At 42.5% G+C, this 19,297-nt stretch overlaps 1 protein-coding gene across 2 annotated transcripts in view; it reads left to right on the top strand.

The window, feature by feature from the left end:
- SEMA6C (semaphorin 6C) overlaps positions 1-14,817 on the top strand; it is a 117,514-nt gene extending 102,697 nt beyond the window's left edge. Inside the window, exons 16-20 of one of the 2 annotated variants that reach the window (XM_075192031.1) lie at positions 425-502; positions 1,082-1,134; positions 3,213-3,263; positions 6,365-6,505; positions 10,567-14,817. In XM_075192031.1, the coding sequence (XP_075048132.1) occupies positions 425-502; positions 1,082-1,134; positions 3,213-3,263; positions 6,365-6,505; positions 10,567-11,816 (1,573 nt within the window). In that variant the 3' untranslated portion in view covers positions 11,817-14,817. The remainder of the gene's footprint in view (positions 1-424; positions 503-1,081; positions 1,135-3,212; positions 3,264-6,364; positions 6,506-10,566) is intronic. The other variant, XM_075192032.1, reaches the window with a different exon arrangement.
- The last annotated feature ends 4,480 nt before the right edge of the window (positions 14,818-19,297 follow it).

A 19,297-nucleotide genomic window follows, 5' to 3' on the forward strand; every position in this document is an offset into this window, starting at 1 on the left:
CCTACCACAATGTCATAAGCGTTACGGGGCATGCAGTAGCATTTGGGATGGGCCCCCGGGGTGCCCGCATGCTTGTCTGGTGGCAGCTTTCATTTTCCAGGCTCCTTATCACTGGGGGCGTCAGGGGAGATCGTGAGAACAAAGAATGGGAGGGTGGTAACAACGCGCCAGATGTATCCGGACCAAGCTATAGATCACTGGCAGACTGCCAGCGTGGTGCCCACAGGGGCATCGAGTTAGAGATGGCAGTGGATGTACATAAGAATAGGTAAACCTAGGGCATATTTACAGTGTGACTGGACTTGAAAGCAGGCAGGATAGAGCTGGTAACGCAACAGACAGAAAGATAATATGTCTATGTGCACAATCTTTATATCCATACCCTAAATATACACTTTATAACTCACCTTCTTCCCCTGCATAGGAGCTGCCTGGCATCGAGAGACCCTTACTGCGTGTGGTTAAAATCGGGGACTTGCGACAACTACCGGGGCGACATAAGGTAATGCAGCGTGAGAGATGGAACTTACTCTACCCTACGCATATATATACCAGGGGTGCACAAGTCTCCCCAATCTCATTTAGCAGATTCTGGATTAAAAGTTAATGAAGACGCCTGCTTTTCCTGCTGCGTCCCCCTAAGATCTAATTAAACAGTAAATAGGAAGAAGAAAAAAAAACCCTGATAAAATATGAATAATCCGGCAACAGACATATACATAGATCAATCTTTGTCCCCGGACGCTACAATGTAGCTCTGGCTTTGAAGATAAGTTTAATTTTCAAGGTTTTGTAGTATTATTATAATGTTTGAAGCGGACTTCTCTCTCGTACGCGGTGAAGGCAGCCATTTCTGAACCAATATTCAATCATATTAGGACGTAGCGACTCCGTGATAGTACTAGTTCCTAATGAAGTAAATAGTGTAAATATTGATTGGATGAACCCAAGTGGCTGCTTCCACTGTGATTAATGTCATCGACCTCCGTTCTGAGGATCTCTTCATAAACACCACTTGCTTACCATGAAACTAACACGATTATACTGAGGTTTCTTACATCCACTGTTTTATTCTTTCTAGGGCTGGATTTGAACAGGACATTGAGCAAGCCAAGCACCGGGGGAACTGCCAAGGTAAGCCAGATGCTTCCGATAATCTGCTAACCAATATGTAAAATACAGGAGAGTAATATAGGGGATAGCAGGCAGAAGAGATTGTCCACTGTAAGCGTCGGCTGATTAGATTGGCCCAGGCTCCTGTCCAATCAGCTGACGCGAACAGGACACACCCACAGTGTCTAAAGTCTAAATCTTCTCTTGACTCTCTCTGGTCTGCAGAACCCAAAACAGGTAATGGTAGGTGGTAAAAAGGGAAGGGGGCGGAGTGGCCCACCGATTGACTACATAGGAATAGAGGAAAAGTACACCCCCCTTTAAATCAATACTTTACAGCAGTTACTGTGTGTGTTAATGGAAGTAATCTCACTGCACAACCCATCATTAATATACATTATTAGATGCTTCTAGCGCTTTGTGTAAATGATTTACATGGTAATGTACAAGGGTTAGGAAGTTTCGTTGACGCACAACTGGGGTCGGAACGGAGAAAAACTTTTTACATTATTTGCAGGGCATAAAAGGACCGTACTGCAGACATTCCCAGATACAAGTTTATTTAGGCTCATAAAATGTGTGTTCTGCAGATATTCATTTGGACTCGGCAGGGGGGCCCCAGTGACCGGTCTTCTCAGTCAGACAGGCCTTTCATACACCGCAGCCAAGCAGCTAGGAAGACGCTGTCTTGTTTATTAGCTTGCGGGCTGCGCTCGCTCGAGTCTGATTTCCCAGCTCATATTTCCTGCCGTTAGAAGACTTCTGGGCACATTACAAGACTCCGTATTAATAAAGCAAATCTATACCAACAAACTCTTACTTGAGAGAGCCTTGTGATGAATTCTGACATTTACAAGACAAACGGCAACTTATAGCTTAGCGTATTTCATACGTTTATACGACTGCATTAATTTTTAACATTGCCAAAGAGCAAGAGTGTTTTGTCTGCTTCCCACTAAGCCTGATCTTGCTTTTGGTCTGTCCTTAGGGGTATATAACCACTTGCGTTGGAGTTATGGGTTTTTAACCCATGCACATTAAAAAAAAACAATCATTTTTGCAAGCAAGCCCGTTTGTACTCGTGCCTGTGTTGCGGTAGAGTTTTTGGGTAATGCTGCTTGTTCTCTTTACATGTACCTGCCGCGTTTCGACACGTTCGGATAGAATGCGTTTCACAGTTGTTTTTGTTAGCATTAATGGTATCTGAACCTCACGGCAGATAAAAAAAAAAAAGGACAACAGACAGACTCGACATTTTATTCTATCATTTTAGAGTTGTATTGTGATAGAACTCGCCTGTGGAACTACAAGATTCAGCATGCTAATAAATCTATAACCATTCAGCATGCCAGGTATATTAACCCATATCCAATTCATGAACCTAATTAACCCTAATCCTAACACTGACATGATTGGAGTCCAGGACAAGTATCCTGGAGCCAGAAAGATAGAGAAGGCGATCACAGGATTCGATCAGTCGAGGTCATAGGCACAAACATCTCATTCTTTGTAAGTCTCTAAGTAACAACAGAGGAACGTTATAAATAGTCATAAGATCCTCTAAATAAAGACAAATTGTAGGTTGGCCCGCGCGCGTGAAGACAGAAGTGTGATATGTGCATGTGCTCGGACAATCTTGTGGAGGGGATCATAAAGGAGGGGGGATTGTTCCCAGCTGGCTCCTGATCACACTGGGCTTATTGACATACTGCGAAACGCGTTGCTGTATCAGAACCACAACCTCTGCCATACAGATTATTATTGTGCCTAGGGACCGAGAAACACGAGGCTCTGAATCAGTCTCTGTAGTGTATCTTATGACTTTATTTGTGCCACATTGAGAACCCTTGAGATGATATTATTTCTTACACTTTGTTTATTTAGCCGGATTAAATCAGCAGTTTACATGTACTTTAGACAGTCACTTGAGATGTGGGGTAGACGTACACATAAATAGGGGAGCAACCAGTGAGCAACTCCTTACTGGGTATCTGAGGGCAAGTGAATTTAACAGTACAATTAACCCTCTCTTACAAAATAAAGTATATTTTTTTACAATGCCGTCTCCATTCTCACCTACTGTATTGTCTTCTCTGCAGATGTTGTGACTGCGTCAGGAAGCACAGACAGAGAAGGAGACTCGGCTTACGGTAAGTTATTGGTCTTTTAATTCTCCGTACCTTAAGCCACCCTTTCCTCCCCATCTCCCGCCCACGCCAGTGCTCCCAGCTTCATGTCTTAGGAGATCTATTACACTCAATCCAACGTTTATGCGCTCTTCAGAATTACGTAGAGTTGCGAGCAAACCAACAGGTCATCATTTAAATGCACGCCAAGGTGGTCAGGCTCTATGGCTTGAGGTTGGGCGTTAGGTTGACATAGATGCAAATGAGCACAGAGGACCAATGGCTGCACACACAACGCACACGGCCACTGGCTACTGCTTGCTCTGGCATTCCCAATCCAAATCCGATCTAGACAGGCCTGGAAAAAATCTGGCGTAGTTGTTTTATTGTCTTATATCAGTTTAAGAAAAAAAACATTGTACTCGCATAGGATGACTTTCCAGGGCTGAAATATCGTAATTTCTGAGGTCAAATTCCACAAAATTGGTCCCGGGTAGTGAAAACGTTGCCTCGGAAAAACACACGGGTTGGGGGGATTATGACCAGCCTGTGATCCTTCAAAGCTTCTGCCTTGCCAGCTAAAGACACAATTTGACACACACAGTCCGACAGACAATAGGATTAGTCTGTAAGCGGCTCTCGCGCACAGGAGGCAGTCGGAGAGACCGTCTACGGCGATATCACATTGCACTCAGCATTCCTCATTGCTCTATAAGCTTCAGCGCTAAGGTCATTTTATTTGAAGTATGCACTAGAACTTAGTTTTATATCTGTAATAGACTTTTTTTTTGTCAATTAATTTCAGCTGGCAAATAATAAGATATATACGTTGAGGAGCTTAACTTGTTCCAGTCCCTAACCCTCTCACGTCTGTATGAACGGTAGAAACCTTCAGCTCACAGAAGTTCTGAAGTCTCTAATGAGGAGAAGTTATTTGGAGCATAACGTTTTCAGGACTAAGAATCCTTAACAGCCACATGAGAGGCAGATGTCTTTTCTCTGCTTTCCGGTATAATTCTCGCCAAACGAAAAATAAAAATTACTTAATGAGGCGCTGAACCTTTTAGTAAGCCGCCAGCGTGGCATTTTCCATGTCTTCATTACCGACACTAACATTATAACATTATCAGCCCATTACTGCTTGTCCGTGCAAATTAATGCTCGAGAGAGGTGAACGGGCATTTGTCAAATGGAGCAATTGGGTAATTTCTTTTTCTTTTCTTTTTTTTTAAACTTTAATTAGGTCGTTGCAATTTTTTTTATTATTATTTTGTTTCTTGGGCCGGATGACAAATGATCACGGTTTCAGTCTGTTCACCCGTCAGCGTCAGACGCGTTTTGTTAAGACAGAGAGAGTGTAACGTTGGACGGTGAAGAGGATTAGCCAGGACGGTATATCATTTATTTAGCAGCGGGGCCCACATCTCGTATCTTTTTAAGACGACTGGCTTTAAGCTGGGATTTGTCTCTCCAGAGAAAGGTGTTTGTCAGATGGAGAGATTTACTGATGTGTGAGAGACACGGCTGGATAGAGAGAACGTTAGCCGGATCATTGGAAACTCATCAAGCCGTAGAGTACATCCACACAAGGAATATTCCATGGCAGAAACTATTTTACTGACTCACCCAAGTTTCTGAGCACTTGTGAACAAATAAATGTTATAAACTCTTACGGGTGGATTTATCAAACCTTCTGAAACGGAAAAGTAGAGATGTTGCCCATAGCAACCAATCAGATTCTAGCTATCATGTTCTAGAATGTATTAGATAAATGATAGCTTTTTCCTTTTTACAGGGTTTGAAAAAATCTACCCCTTAGGCTCCGCCCACAGCATCAGTTTTCGTGGACGAAGCCCACAGGCTTATAAACCCCTAATGTTGTAAAAATACATTTTTACCTACCGTGTAAATGTTTTTAAGAAGGTATTTTAAAAATATGTCAATTTCACCCTAGTTTTAGTAAAGATAATCTCATTATATAAGATAGGCTCACTATATATCTTTTGCGTGGTAGGGAATTTAGTTTATTTTTTTGCCCCGTTTTAAACCACTTTCACAATAATTAATACCACCTTTGATGTTTTGTTTGAGACAATTTAGCATTGGCAGTTTTACAGAATAATCCAAATCACAAGACTCTTTCAGTAACTATAAGGTTCTTCTTTTGCTCATTGTTAAGCTAAAATAAATAGAATTGCTGTCAAATAAATTGAAACAAAAGAGTCCTAAATCCACTGTTTTCTTTTAGCGTGGAATTCATTTTTCTACATTTAGAAACAGTGTATTTAGGCCGATAGATTATATAAATGCCTAAAACATTTTTACTACAAAACTGCAAGGTTAGACTTGTGTAATAACTCATGTTACACGTGTCATTTTAGGAAAACAAATATATCTTGAGATCTGACCGTTTAAAATCTCTGCCCTTTATATGAACTACGGACATTTAATTTTTTTTTTTAAACATTTTACCTACACGTTGTTCAGGCACGATTGCAATTTTTCTAACTAGTAAAAACAGATGTATTTTTTTTTTCTTTCCTTTTAGCAATCTGAGACCGCAATTCATTTAAATTATATTGTGACATTGAGACATAGCCAGACATCAACATGACTCTGTCATCGGAGCAGCTCTGCCATCTTGTGGCAGAGCCAGTTTACAGCAGGTGATCAGACTCGCCATGCCCATTGTATGATAACTCTCCCGACTCCTGTTCAATTCTCAGTAAGGAAAATGAAATGTTCAGAAACGCGGCGACCACTGATTTTCCGTAGGAGCAAATTGAGCAAATAACGTGTAAAAATAGTACGTGGGTCGGGATTTATGGAGCCAGGTCAGGTGATATGAAAGCTTATATCTGATTGGTTGCTATTGGCTACAGCACATCGGGGCTCTAGGGACTATATTATCATGATAAGCCTTTAAGTGGGCCCAGCATCCATCAAGCCCCTCGACACGACACGGAATTAGGAAGCGGCCTCCTCTTACACTGGGTTACATTAGTCACATTGTACCAGACCCACCCCTCCTTTCCACTTGCTCCGCTCCCCAATAATCTTAACGCTGTTCCTGCTGTTGCCTTTGCCTGTGTTTCATAACGTTTTATTTGTCGCTGGTCATGCAGGGAAAACCCCGCCCAGCAGCGATTTCACCATTGCCTCCCTCGGGGCAGTGCCTCTCCCAGGCGGCCTTGGCTACCCCTCACCAGGTGTGACTTCTGACGGTTACTACCAAATCTCTGCCTGGCACACTCTTAAAACCCAGGGTAAGAGGGGCATTCTTTCTTTACCATCCGTCCCTTCTGCGCTTAGTCGTTGAAATAAGTTTAGATGCTTTAGGTTAGTCCTGGGCCGGATGACACCCACCGGGGGGCGGGGGGGGGGACTGCACTCTGAACACACCCATGTTTTTCCTCCCACCCGGCCTTTGCTACTTTGTCCACGGAGAGATTAAGTGCATGAGCTTCGCATGGTGATCATTGTGTTTGTTGCGTTAATTTGCTTATGTAATTCATCTCCTTGTTCCTGGAAGACATCACACAGCCCAATTACACAGTAATGAATGATAAAAGCACAAGTTGTTTCTTTTTCTCTGCCAGAAACTGAATGTACTATCCCCGATTTCACGGTTTCTCTATTGCCGAACTGATGTGGTATTTTGCTAGTTATTTGGAAACTGTTGGTTTACTGAACTATCTAGATCAATGATGGGCGACCTGATACAATTCAGGGGCCGGGTGGGTGGCCCTCTAACCTTCAAAAGGGCCGCACGGTGCCCTTGGCCTCAGTCATAAGTTAAAATAATTAATTTAATCAAAGAAAGAAACACCTATCTGTAATAAGACATCAGCAGGCATTTTACACGAGTGTTACACGCTAGAACACATCTGACAATAAGCAGGAAGGAGCCAGGGGCCGCAGGGGCCAGCTGGGAGGGCCACCTGTTGCCCATCACCGATCTAGCTCTTCAGAACAAAGGGAGGTTCCAGCTTGCCCCCCAAACAGTATTTTGCAGAGCCTCTTATGGAGGGAGCCATTTTGTGGGCTGAGCCAATGTTTTAGAGAGTGAAGCCTATTGGTTTACTAAGGACCAACGCCTCAGTGATGTCACTCGCTCCTTGCGAATTGATAGGCTACATTCACGTGAACAAAATGGCCGCCTGCACTGTAGGTAGGTGACAGAATAACTTTAAACACAAGAAACAGACCCAAAAAGTCCTCTTTTGTGACCACACTTCCTAAATATCTATTATCCCGGTGGGTGCGTCAACAGCAAAAGGGCAGATTATGAATTTGACTGATTATTTATTAAATATTTGCCAGGAGACGTCTGTACAGTTTTGGTTAGTCTTCTTTACTTCAGATAGGAGCTAAAGATCATATTTCTGCTTCACACAGATGTCAAAACGGCTCTTTTCACTCAATCGTTAATGAGTTGCTCACCACGCACTGCCATACTTCATAAGTCACTGAGCGAATCGAATAACCTACCCTACTAGCAGCAATGTATACTACAACAGGCTTTATAGATGTGGGATCCGTAATCCAGAATGTTTAGGGTTTAAAGTTTCCAGATAAGGGTTTTTTTTAATTATTATTTGGAGAACCATACCTAAAATGTAGTAAAGTATACAAAAAAGACAGGGACTACTAAAAGCGTTTTCACAGAACCAGACATATTGTTCTGTATGTGACAAGGTTATGTCTATTATTATCAATTAATCAATTAGCTATATTATCAACACATCAATTACAACATGTTCACATGCGCACAAGGGAGCAATTAAGTAAATAAGCGATTTACATAAATAGATAATAGTTACCTCGGACCCTGGCCGCAAGAGCTTACAATCTAGAGGGGCTACAGGCTAGCAAGTCCCCAGTTCTTCCCTTCCACTGTACGTGTCCCTCCCACTTAAAGACAAGTCCGTGAACCGTGTTACGTGTGCTTGATATGAAACTGGTCTATCCTAGCGAATGACTTAGTTATCCGCTAAACTCAGCAAACTTTCCGCATGGAGAACAGTGACTGCTCTGTTTTACAGGTTTTTTTTGTTCCTTTTTTTGCAACATCTGCAAAATCTCCCCGGCTCTCAGAATAGAAAAATTATACAAGTTAACGTCAACCGCGTTCTCCCCGCTGACAGCAAAATAAATATAGTGAAAGTCTATTTATAAGCGCCCCAGAGGTACGTGCGGCGATATCAACCTGTTTCCAGGACGCGGAAAATGCATCAGTCTCCAGAAAAATGACAGGCCGTATATTTTTCACTTCAGAAATAATTATCTGTCCCCCCACGTTCTTACCTGCCGGGCCTGCCTGGGTTAAAATAATTGATTTGCGTCTAGATGCAGAGGAAATGTAATTTCCCGGCACTTTCCTGGGAGGAAATTGTTCAAAGAACGGAGAAGCTTTTTAAAAAAAGCAAAAAATTCTCGGTGTGTAAAGATTAGACAGAACTGGCGAGTGCGTGTATAATTATAATAGTCTTATATTAGCTTATGTGATTGCTCTGCCCGCTGTCCCGTCTTTGAAGCAGGCAGCTCATTACCTCTCCGCAGCTGCGCGCACTCGGCCGTGATTGGCGGGTGCCTTTCATTGCATTAAACAGCGCACGGTTTTCAAATGAATCTTTGCTGGTTTGAATTAAGTTGTCTGTGGCGGGGGGAGGGGGCTCTCGGGGGCTCGGAGCTTGCCAAGCTGCCTCCGGGGATGACGGTCGAGATACATTAGTTAACATCACAAAACGCCTGCCGCGGACTGTCAGATTAAATGGCGCTGTGCACTGGGCTCCTTGGTGTCTGTGATTCAAATGCCGGGGAACAGCGATGACTGTGACCATTGTCAGACGACAACACAATAAATAACATTGCAGCTTTTCAAACAACTCACTCCAAGGGACCTTAGGAAAGCTTACAGTGACTGGCTCGAGCGCTTATTAGCTTACGCTCCTTAACAAAAAATTTTGTTGCAGATTTCTACACCGACTTTAGTGTTGCTTAGCTTTGCGCACTCGAGGCACGAGGCAGGGGCAGAACTTTGGCACCGCGTGAGCCTACACGCAGCGAAGGCGGACGTTTGATGAGACTGTGGCCATTTTGGTAGAATAAAACAAGGCGTGACATCATCAGCGTAAGACAGCTTATCGATTTAGAGTGAACTAGTGGCATCGCCAAAGTTCCCCAAGCCTCGGTCATGTCACTAGTTCCTAGTGCATAAATTGTCCACTCTGGCGCCCCTGTGACGTTTCGTTTAGCTTTCATACTCTTAGATATGTAGGAGCCAAAGAAAATAATTTATTACTCCTATGAATCCCGTCTGCACTGAGCGAATCTCCCTTTACCCCCTTCGTTCTATAATAACGGGCGACAGAATATTGACGCCCTCGATAAAACAGCAACTTCGGTTACCTAATTGAAAAATGGAAGATCTAGTTATGAGCAATAAGGTTCTCACAGCTGAAATAGTTAAAATAGTTTGGTTCCCTATTGAGCCCATGTGTTGAACATCCCCGCCACGTGCCATTGCCTCACTGAGACCCTATAGTTCAAATGAAAAGGAGAACGGAGCCTCCGTTTTCTCCGTTCCCTCCTCTTGTGCCTTCCTTACAAGCTGGCACCGCAGCCTCTATGGGAAAAAAAGAGAATATATATTTATTTTTTTAAATGAACAGAATTCTGAGCTAAAAATCTTCCTTGGTAAACAACCCTTTGTTCCTGCCAAGAAAATATGGAACAAGTGTTTAACTCCAGGGAGATGGGAAAATAAATTATTGGCTGCTTCTTGAAAACAAAAAAACGTACAGATCCCAAGTCTTTATTGCTTTCGCAGCAGGCTGTAAAAAGAGCATCACAGCACACGCTTATAATACAGTACTTTGTGTAATTGAAGGATATCTGTGGAAGATATGTCAACACTGCTCGTTACAGGATAGTTCACTATTTTCTTTCTTTCCCACCGTGTCCCAACCCTTTCATTTTCCATCCAAAATTATGAGTATGAATGCTTCTTAGTGGGAAATAGAACTCTTATACTTGACTAAAGAGGCTAAAGTCATTGTTTCATCTAGAATGTAAAAATCTAAGTATATTCCAGTAGCCTTAAGGTGTTGTTAGCTGGCAAACAAACCGACCTTAGACAGAGATAGCAACACCGCCACCTACTGCCTATAAAAAGTCACTGCACCCCATTAAAAATGTTTGGGGAATGATTAATAAATTGTGTTCTGACAGTGAACAGTCAGATAAATGGTAATATATAAGCCTTTGTTGTAGCTCTTGGTGAAATAGATTTTCACTGATATTTTTTTTCTGTTCTTTCCTGAAGGTGTGCGTCAGGAGCCCGCTGGAAAAGAGTCAACTAAAACGGTTCACTTCACGTTCCTTATCGGATGTGTCTTCGTGGCCTTTGTGATAGGAGCCATCTTCTCTGGACTCTTCGTGTCTTGTTACTGCAACCACATGTTTCAAAAAAATAAACACATTGGGAAGGACCCCGAGTCCAATCTTCAAAGACCTCTTTCCTTGAGGAGCCTGGCAAAGATGAATGGACTATTAGACAGTCAGTCCAAAGAGGGAATGATGGAAGCTACGTCTCCGAAGCTCTACACCACTCTACTGCACGGTGAAAAAGAGCAGCCATCAGAGACAACCAAAGCTGGAATGAAAGAACATCCTGAACTCCAAGGTCTTCCCACCCCAGAGTCCACACCAGAACTGCCCATGAAGAACCTCAAAGCCTTCAAGAACCAATGGGAAAGGAATCAGAACTGTAATAATGCCAAAGAGATCCAAGGCAAGAGTCCAGTGTTTCATTTCCCCATGTCAAATTCTCAAATCTTTCAGTTTCCGAGCACCGTGGTCCTTCCCAGCGGCATGCACGGGTACGACCAGCCTCTCTCCAGCTACGCAGATGATAAGAAGATACCTAATTCTGAAAGGGCTCTGATTCGTCATTCACAGTGTTATCTTCCGAAAGGGGTTGAGTTGACGACTCTCGATGAGCTTCTAAAACACCTTCCAGAAAGTGGTGGATCGCCAAGAAAAATGTCGGGTATGATGGCTATTAGCCCACAAGCTGTCAGTCCCCATTCACCTTTGTCATTTATGAACAGAGTCCAGCCCCAAATTCCCGACACTGAAAGTGCACCTTATTATAGCTCCTCAACACTTCCAAGAGACAGTCTGCCCAGGAGACTTGACATCCCACCAGATGTTTCTCCTCAATCCTGCTTGGAGCAACAGTCTAGGCACCCATCTCAGAGACATTCGCTATCCTCTGGACACAAACTCATGAACATAGGTCCTGGAGGACCAATGGTTTCTAGGCAACATAGCTTGGGACAAGGTGGCAGGCAACATCCTGCTCCTCTTCTCACAAGGATGCATTCAACGGGCACCCCGGTGCCCATGGATAGCCACAATGTCTTTCTCTCTCGGCAGCACAGCTACACAGAGCAAACCCCAATGCAGAGAAGTATGGTGAAAAGGACCCTCTCGTTGAGACCAGAAGTGTCATCTAACCCCGTGTTTCTCCCATCTTCCCCTGTGAAGGAAGCAAATCAATTTAAGTATTAAAACATCGGTTTGGCTATTCTACCAACCAAAGGACACTTAGAACAATGCTAAACTCAGTTGAAGAAATGTGAAAACTGATGCTGTGAACTTTGCCTTGGTGTTGCCGAAACTCCCTTGCAACAGAGTCCTTCAAAAACACCTAATGTCAAGTAACCTCCAGCAAACATGAGTGTTGCGTAAAAGGACTGGAGAGTGGTGGAAAATGATGACTTGGACTATGCCACCAACACCTCTCCGACCTGCCTTGATGTCCTAAGGTGACAGCCCGTGGGATTCTGTCGGAGGGCAGATGACTGCTCTTCATTTTAAAGTATTCTACCTAGTTATATTTTAATCCTCTACTTGGAGCACGTGACCTGCATATGTTGACGTCCATGTAGCAGAAGAACGTATCCCGTCAGTTGTTTGGTGGACTGGATTTGGGAGGGCGGGCAGTGGAGTAACATCACAAATCATCACAAACAAGAATCGATCCAACCGACTTCAATTACCTGTATCACTGAGCCGAAGCAAACCACTAACGAGAGACGTGAAATCGACAGTCCGAGATTTCATGGCCGCGGTTGGATAACGTGAAAGGATACCTCAAGAGGAATAGATCAAATGTAAATTAATTTATATATACATCCATGTATATATATATATATATATATATATATACAGATATATATATATATTTCACAATCTAACTCCATATAAAAGGAGGTTAAAATACCCTACTGTGTAGGGGCAAGAAACTCACTTCTATATTAATGTTGCTGAAAATGTATAGATTAAAAACACAACAACAAAAACATGAAGAATTAGTCGGATGTTGGCGCCTGAGCTGATCTGTAGAATGACCCATCCGACTAAGTGTAGGTAAGAAAGATGGACATCAACATCATTAATTTCTCACCGCATCAGTATCGCAGAAACTGTCTCGTCTAGGCTGTTCTTAAATCATCGATGACTGACTGTCAATGGAGATTAAGGTGATGTACAACAGCCAAGCTATAAGCACTGTGTGCTCAAAATTAATGGGGCTCATGCCTGTCGCCTCTTTGGATGAGCAACCGGATGGTGTTGGCCAAGACCGGAGGTTCCTACAGAAGAGATGTGCTTGGCCAAGAAGCCGGGAGACTCTGTTCCTTTTTGAATCCAGTTAGCTCAATGGATAGTCTGTGTACATGTGTGCCTTATTTCAATCTAGTATTATGAACAGTGCGATTGTAGCAACACAATGTCTGTATTTATTTTGTCACTGAGTGGTTCTTATTTTGCAAAGGGTGCTTTTCTCTTGGGGAGCATCGCAACTCTCCACTTTACAATGTCGGGATTTGGCCGTCTCTCTGTGGCTGATACAGGCAAGTTCAGGACTTTGGGTGATGCGGTTTTACTTATTTTTCTCAGATGCCCTTATTACTAAACACAAAAAATTAGTGCCCCCGTCTACACAGTACTCTTATGTGTGCTGACGGCAACCAAATTCAGCTGCAAACCATACGTACTGTTCAAGTTTCGTCTTGCAACAATATAGGTTCTAAAAAGTAAGTAAAATGTGTGGGTTTCAAGACTGTGTTCCATTGTACCTGTAACATTTGAAATAATGGAAGCAAAAATGATATAAAAAAAGGATCTGATTTAGGGTAGCAGATCACAAAAATGTATAGAATGGATACCAAGTTCAAAGTCCTTTATAAGATAAAATACAAAGTCGACAGAAGTTGCTTTATACAATAAGGATAACTGTAAAGTAAGAAGCATTATACTAAGTTTATAAAAAGCCTCGTTATGAACACCTTTTATAAGCACGCAATCAAAGGCTGGTACCACACAAGCGTTAATGAATGAAAACCAAAACATGTGTTCAGGGTAATAACATTCAATGGTAAACACTGTTTCCCTATCACATTAGAGAGCTCTACGGTTGAAGCATTCTTGAGTGTTCTAGTGTAACAGTGGAATCAGTGTTTCCCTGATAATAAACATTGCAGTGCAGGCTTCTTAAAACTGCTTTTTGGCTTGAAAATTGTAGCATTCATTAATACTGATGTTATAACTGCCAAAATGTTGTTAAAATTGTGGTACTAAAAATTGGCCATTTGCTCATTTTTCTCAAAAACATGACATTTGTAGCTTAAATTTCCCTATCACAAAATGATCGGCCCTCAAGAAAACACGCCGACATGTATAGGATTTAAGAAGTATTATTAGTCGATATCACGAGAAACTAAATTTGTCCACTTTGAGATATTATACAGGGACCCATAGTAAACACTACTTCAACTCTTAAGGTAAAATATTTGGCGATCCATAACTTTCTTCATTGATTTTACAATAAATTGTGGTATTTAAGTTAACTGTAATGAGTGACAAACTCCAGAGATCCTTGTCTTGAGCATCCTACAATTCCATTGTTTATTTAAACTGTACCCTTGGCCTACAAACACAGCGGAGGAAACCATTTTGTGGTGGTCTACGTATGAATTAATGAAGAACCAGTAGCGTTTTGCTTTGATTTTTTCCCAGCAGTCCATCTGGCAAATTCTGTAATGCAAAAAAAAATGGCCCCTGTCCCACAGAGATCTTCGGTTTTCCAGTCATTTCATTTAACCTTTAAGCCAACATTATGCACCCATTGTCTAATGTTTATTCAAAACATGCTGATGTTTCCGACACTGGGATTAAGGTTAAAGATGGCTGCACTCTGCAAATAATCCGCTCCCTTAAGGGAAGTGTGCCCGAGGACACACTTTAGCTTGTTTTCTATGGCAAAATGTTCATGTTCATGTTTTACACAGGTTACCCGACTCCGGCTGCTCACAAAGTTGCACCCCCCCTTTTTCTCCTCATGATAAGCGTAATTCCCTGTAATAATCCACAGGCTGTCTTGCTCACCCGAGTGAATAACCTGTCGACCCTGTGTATCGATTGGCATCCTCTGCATTTTTATAAAGACGTTGAATGTAAAATTTGTAAACAAAATAATAAAAAACGAAATAAAAAAAACAAAGACAAACTTGTCCTGTGGATGAATATTTCCAAGTGTCATTAACCAGCAGGAAGTAGCCACCAAAGCACGGTTGTCAGAAAGTGCAAAAGAAACATGACAAGATTGTATTAGCTCGTGCAGCAGCTGCCTGACACTGGGTAGTCTCACTCAGCTACATTTGTCCAATACAAAGGGCTCCCTAATCAGGCATACCATTATGGAATGGCTGTTTCCTGCAGGCACACAGTATTGCAGAGAGAACCTCAGGACATCTTTTTTACACATAGGATAGGACATCACAAACCAGATATGGAAGGAGGTAACATTGGCCCGATCCCGATACTCGACATGACAGTCAAACAGCATGATGATCGCTCAGTTTACCGGTACACACGGACTGCCCAATCGGACAAGAAATGGACAAGCTTCACAAGGTCCCATTCAGAGCGCATTTCACGCCATGTCCGATAATCTATTGATTTCTTCGGATTTTCTGGCATTGCGGTCGTTTAGGGCCGAACACTCTAATATTGGCCACTTAGTCAAAATCAGCTGCGAGTTTGCAGCTTGTATAATCAGTTTAAGCTGTTTTATCTGAACCGTCATCAATATTCTTAAAAGAAGAAGAAACATGCTACAAATAAATTTTCAGTCTGTTACAACTACATAACAAGTTAGAATAACTATTGTGATTTAATTATAGTTTTTTGGAAACATAATTGTCCAAATACAAGTTTTAAACCAATTACACTGTGTAAGCCAAATGCAATATATTCTTCCAGACTCATTGGTGTTTAAATCCCCTTTGGCCTCAGGCTGGGGCAATGAAATGAAATGTTAGTGGACAGGCTAACACTACTCCCTCTTCCACCATGACACATAGGATCTGACCAACCAGGTGCTGCCAATGTCATGTGATCTCCCAGAGTCCTCTGGGGCCTGCATTGTAATAGGTAATTTTATGTTTACTTGATTCCTGTGGCCCAAAGAAAGGAAACATTATTATTTATATTATTGGTAACAGCTTTCTGCTAACATTGCTTTTCAGGCTGGGTGGTTACTGCGAGTGCACTAGCATAGGTGTAATGTGGAATACTCAGAAATTGACAGGGGGACTGTTGAGCAGTTTGTGGAGATAGCAAATATTTTGAAAAAGTTGAACTGAAATGAATATTTATTACTCGTGTCCCTCTCAGCAGGTTTGAAAATTATATATATATATCCTGGAATGTCCGGGAGACTCCCGAATTTAGAACCTGGGAGAGCCTCCCGGAATGGGTTCCCTGCGTTTCACAGAGAATGTATAGAAAAATACATAGAAAATATGTCCTACTTATATGATCCTCATCCAGCAGTTATGTAGAAAGGATTACACAGATTCACCAGCTGCCTCAGGGCAGCACAGTGGCTCAGTGGTTAGCACTTCTGCCTCACAGCACTGGGGTCATGAGTTCAATTCCCGACCATGGCCTTATCAATGAGGAGTTTGTATGTTCTCCCCATGTTTGCGTGGGTTTCCTCCGGGTGCTGCGGTTTCCTCCCAAACGCCAAAAACATACTGGTAACAAATTGACCCTAGTCTGTGTGTGTGTGTGTGTGTATGTGTGTGTTAGGGAATTTAAACTGTAAGCTCCAATGGGGCAGGGACTGATTTGAGTGAGTTCTCTGTACAGCGCTGCGGAATTAGTGGCGCTATATATATAGCTGATGATGATGATACCCAGTGCTAGAGAATAAGCACTAATTCTAAACCAATACGATTGTCAATTACAGAAAAAGCAGTGTATGAGGAAATGAACTTATAGATAGATAGATAGATAGATAGATAGATAGATAGATAGAGGGATATAATGGGCAATTTTTCCCAGTCTTAAAAGCAGATAAAATCCATACGCACTCATGGAGCTTGATGATACCGATTTGTTACACTCCCAGCTTAAATGTGAAGGGAGTGTTCCCGCGTGGGTCTATAAGCCTGGAGGACACTTTTAGAACATCAGTTTCTGGTTGGTGTGTCAATCCCATTAAAAAAGTAAGTAAGTGAAAAATTAATAAAGCACTTTAATTTATCTGGTGAGAGTGACGGGGTGTAACATTAGAGTAACAGATTGGCGGCACGCTGGCGAAGCGGTTGGTTGATGACCAGAGCGCCGTGCGGAGTCTGTATGCTCTCCCTGTGTTTGCTTTGGTTTCCTCCCACAGTATAACAGAATAATGATGAAAAAAAAAGACTAAGCTGTCATTATAACTTACAATAATTGCTATTAGAAAGTTTTTGCTTTCCTATGGTACACAAACAGGGACATTGTGGAACTACTTGTCCCAGCATGCACTGGCAGCCATTGACTGTAAGGATGTGCTGGCTCTTAGACTTCAACGAGCATCAGCCTGACTTCCCAGTCGGTAGCTCCAAGTGAATGCTGGGACATGTAGTTCCACAATAGCTGACAGCAGATCTTCAATATTCGAGTTGAAAACAGACAGGGAATCAGAGCTGACTTTCGTGTCCAACTATGCAACTCTCAATCTGTGTCTTTATGCTGCCTCCTCACATCATGTCACTGCCCCTGTCACATGCAGCCCTGTCCTCACTAACACATCACTCATCTCCTGATATAATCTGTGCTGCTGGGGGATCCTGCTCCTTCCACTATATAACTCTCAGTCTGTGACTTCCTGCTGCCTCCATTTCCCTCCTCACATCATGTCACTGCCCCTGTCACATGAAGCCCTGTCCTCAATAACACATCACTCGTCTCCTGATATACTCTGTGCTGCTGGGGGACCCTGCTCCTTCCACTATATAACTTTCAGTCTGTGGCTTCCTGCTGCCTCCATTCCCCTCCTCACATCATGTCACTGCCCCTGTCACATGAAGCCCTGTCCTCACTAACACATCACTCATCTCCTGATATACTCTGTGCTGCTGGGGACCCTGCTCCTTCCACTATATAACTCTCAGTCTGTGGCTTCCTGCTGCCTCCATTCCCCTCCTCACATCATGTCACTGCCCCTGTCACATGCAGACCTGCTCCCACTTACACAATGATACCAACAGACAGATCACAGCATCCAACAAGACCACATAGCAGCCTCATATCCATAAATACTCTGCACTGCTTTGAAGGTTCCAATGATCTGATTGACTATAGGTCAATCAGATCATTGGAACCCAATTTCCCCAATTGACCCAATTTCCCACACTTTGAAATCGGGTCACAGGAACATAAAGTAGTTGAAGACAAGTGAACAACAATTGGAGTATATGAACTTTGTTTCATATCATATATAGAACAAGTTAACCCGTGCATGATACTCATGCATTCTAGTCAAATCAAGCTACTTAAGGTGTTAAAAAGGTTCTTGTCATGCATTTGGGCCTAGCCCAGGCCTCCTCAGGGGAAGAGCGTTAGTTCCCGACGCAAGCGCCCTTTTTAATGTGTGTTCATGAGGTAAAATTACCTCACGAAAATGAGTTTGACCCCTCAACTCGTAAATTTAGCCTTTACTACCCCTCCCACGGGGGGAAGGGGGGATGATGGAAGTTAACTGACTTCACTATTCTAATTTTTTTGTCAAATAATGTCAGTATACCAAATTTCAGGTCAATTGGATGAGTCCTTTCTGAGAAAATAGTTTTTTCCACACACACACACACGCCGCTACACATGTGTGTTCATGAGGTAAAATTACCTCACGAAAATGAGTTTGAGCCCTCAACTCGTAAATTTAGCCTTTACTACGCCTCCCACGGGGGGGAAGGGGGGATGATGGAAGTTAACTGACTTCACTATTCTAATTTTTTTTGTCAAATAATGTCAGTATACCAAATTTCAGGTCAATTGGATGAGCCCTTTCTGAGAAAATAGTTTTTTCCACACACACACACACACACACTAACACACGCCGCTAGGCTTTTAATTTTATATATTAGATAATGCTAAGAATTTAGTAGGTCAGTGTATAACTCCGCCCAGCAGGTGGCGCTGCAGCTTGTTTGTTTTTTTTCCACACACAGACTAACACACGCCACTAGGCTTATATATATTAGATTACACATCACTGCTTCTTAGCGCTTCATATCTGCCGTGCCCAATCTATCAACCCAGCAGTGGTGTCCATCCATTATACCAGTTCTAATTACCAGCAATGGGTGCCCATCGCATTATACCACCAGAGGTGCCCATCACACACCAGAAGTAACGCACTTTGCTTACAACTCCTTTCAGATCTCTCTAAAAATGCCAATTATAAGAACAATGTAGAGAAAGGATGAGATAAGCATATGACCAGTTGATAAGTCAACGTCTTCGTAAACCATAAGAATTATAATCGACTTGATATCCCCCAGCGCCCGTGTCCTGCTGCCAACTTCCACAATCTAATTCTCTCAGCGTTTCAATCATCGTCTCCGTCAAACTGCATGAATACGGAACAGTTGTTTCTGTGGAGGTGTGAATATATTCATGAAAGGAAAAGCAAATGAGGACGATATTGGCAGGTTCAG

This window comes from Mixophyes fleayi, chromosome 12 (genome assembly GCF_038048845.1).
Source record: "Mixophyes fleayi isolate aMixFle1 chromosome 12, aMixFle1.hap1, whole genome shotgun sequence".
Classification (NCBI taxonomy): domain Eukaryota; kingdom Metazoa; phylum Chordata; class Amphibia; order Anura; family Limnodynastidae; genus Mixophyes; species Mixophyes fleayi.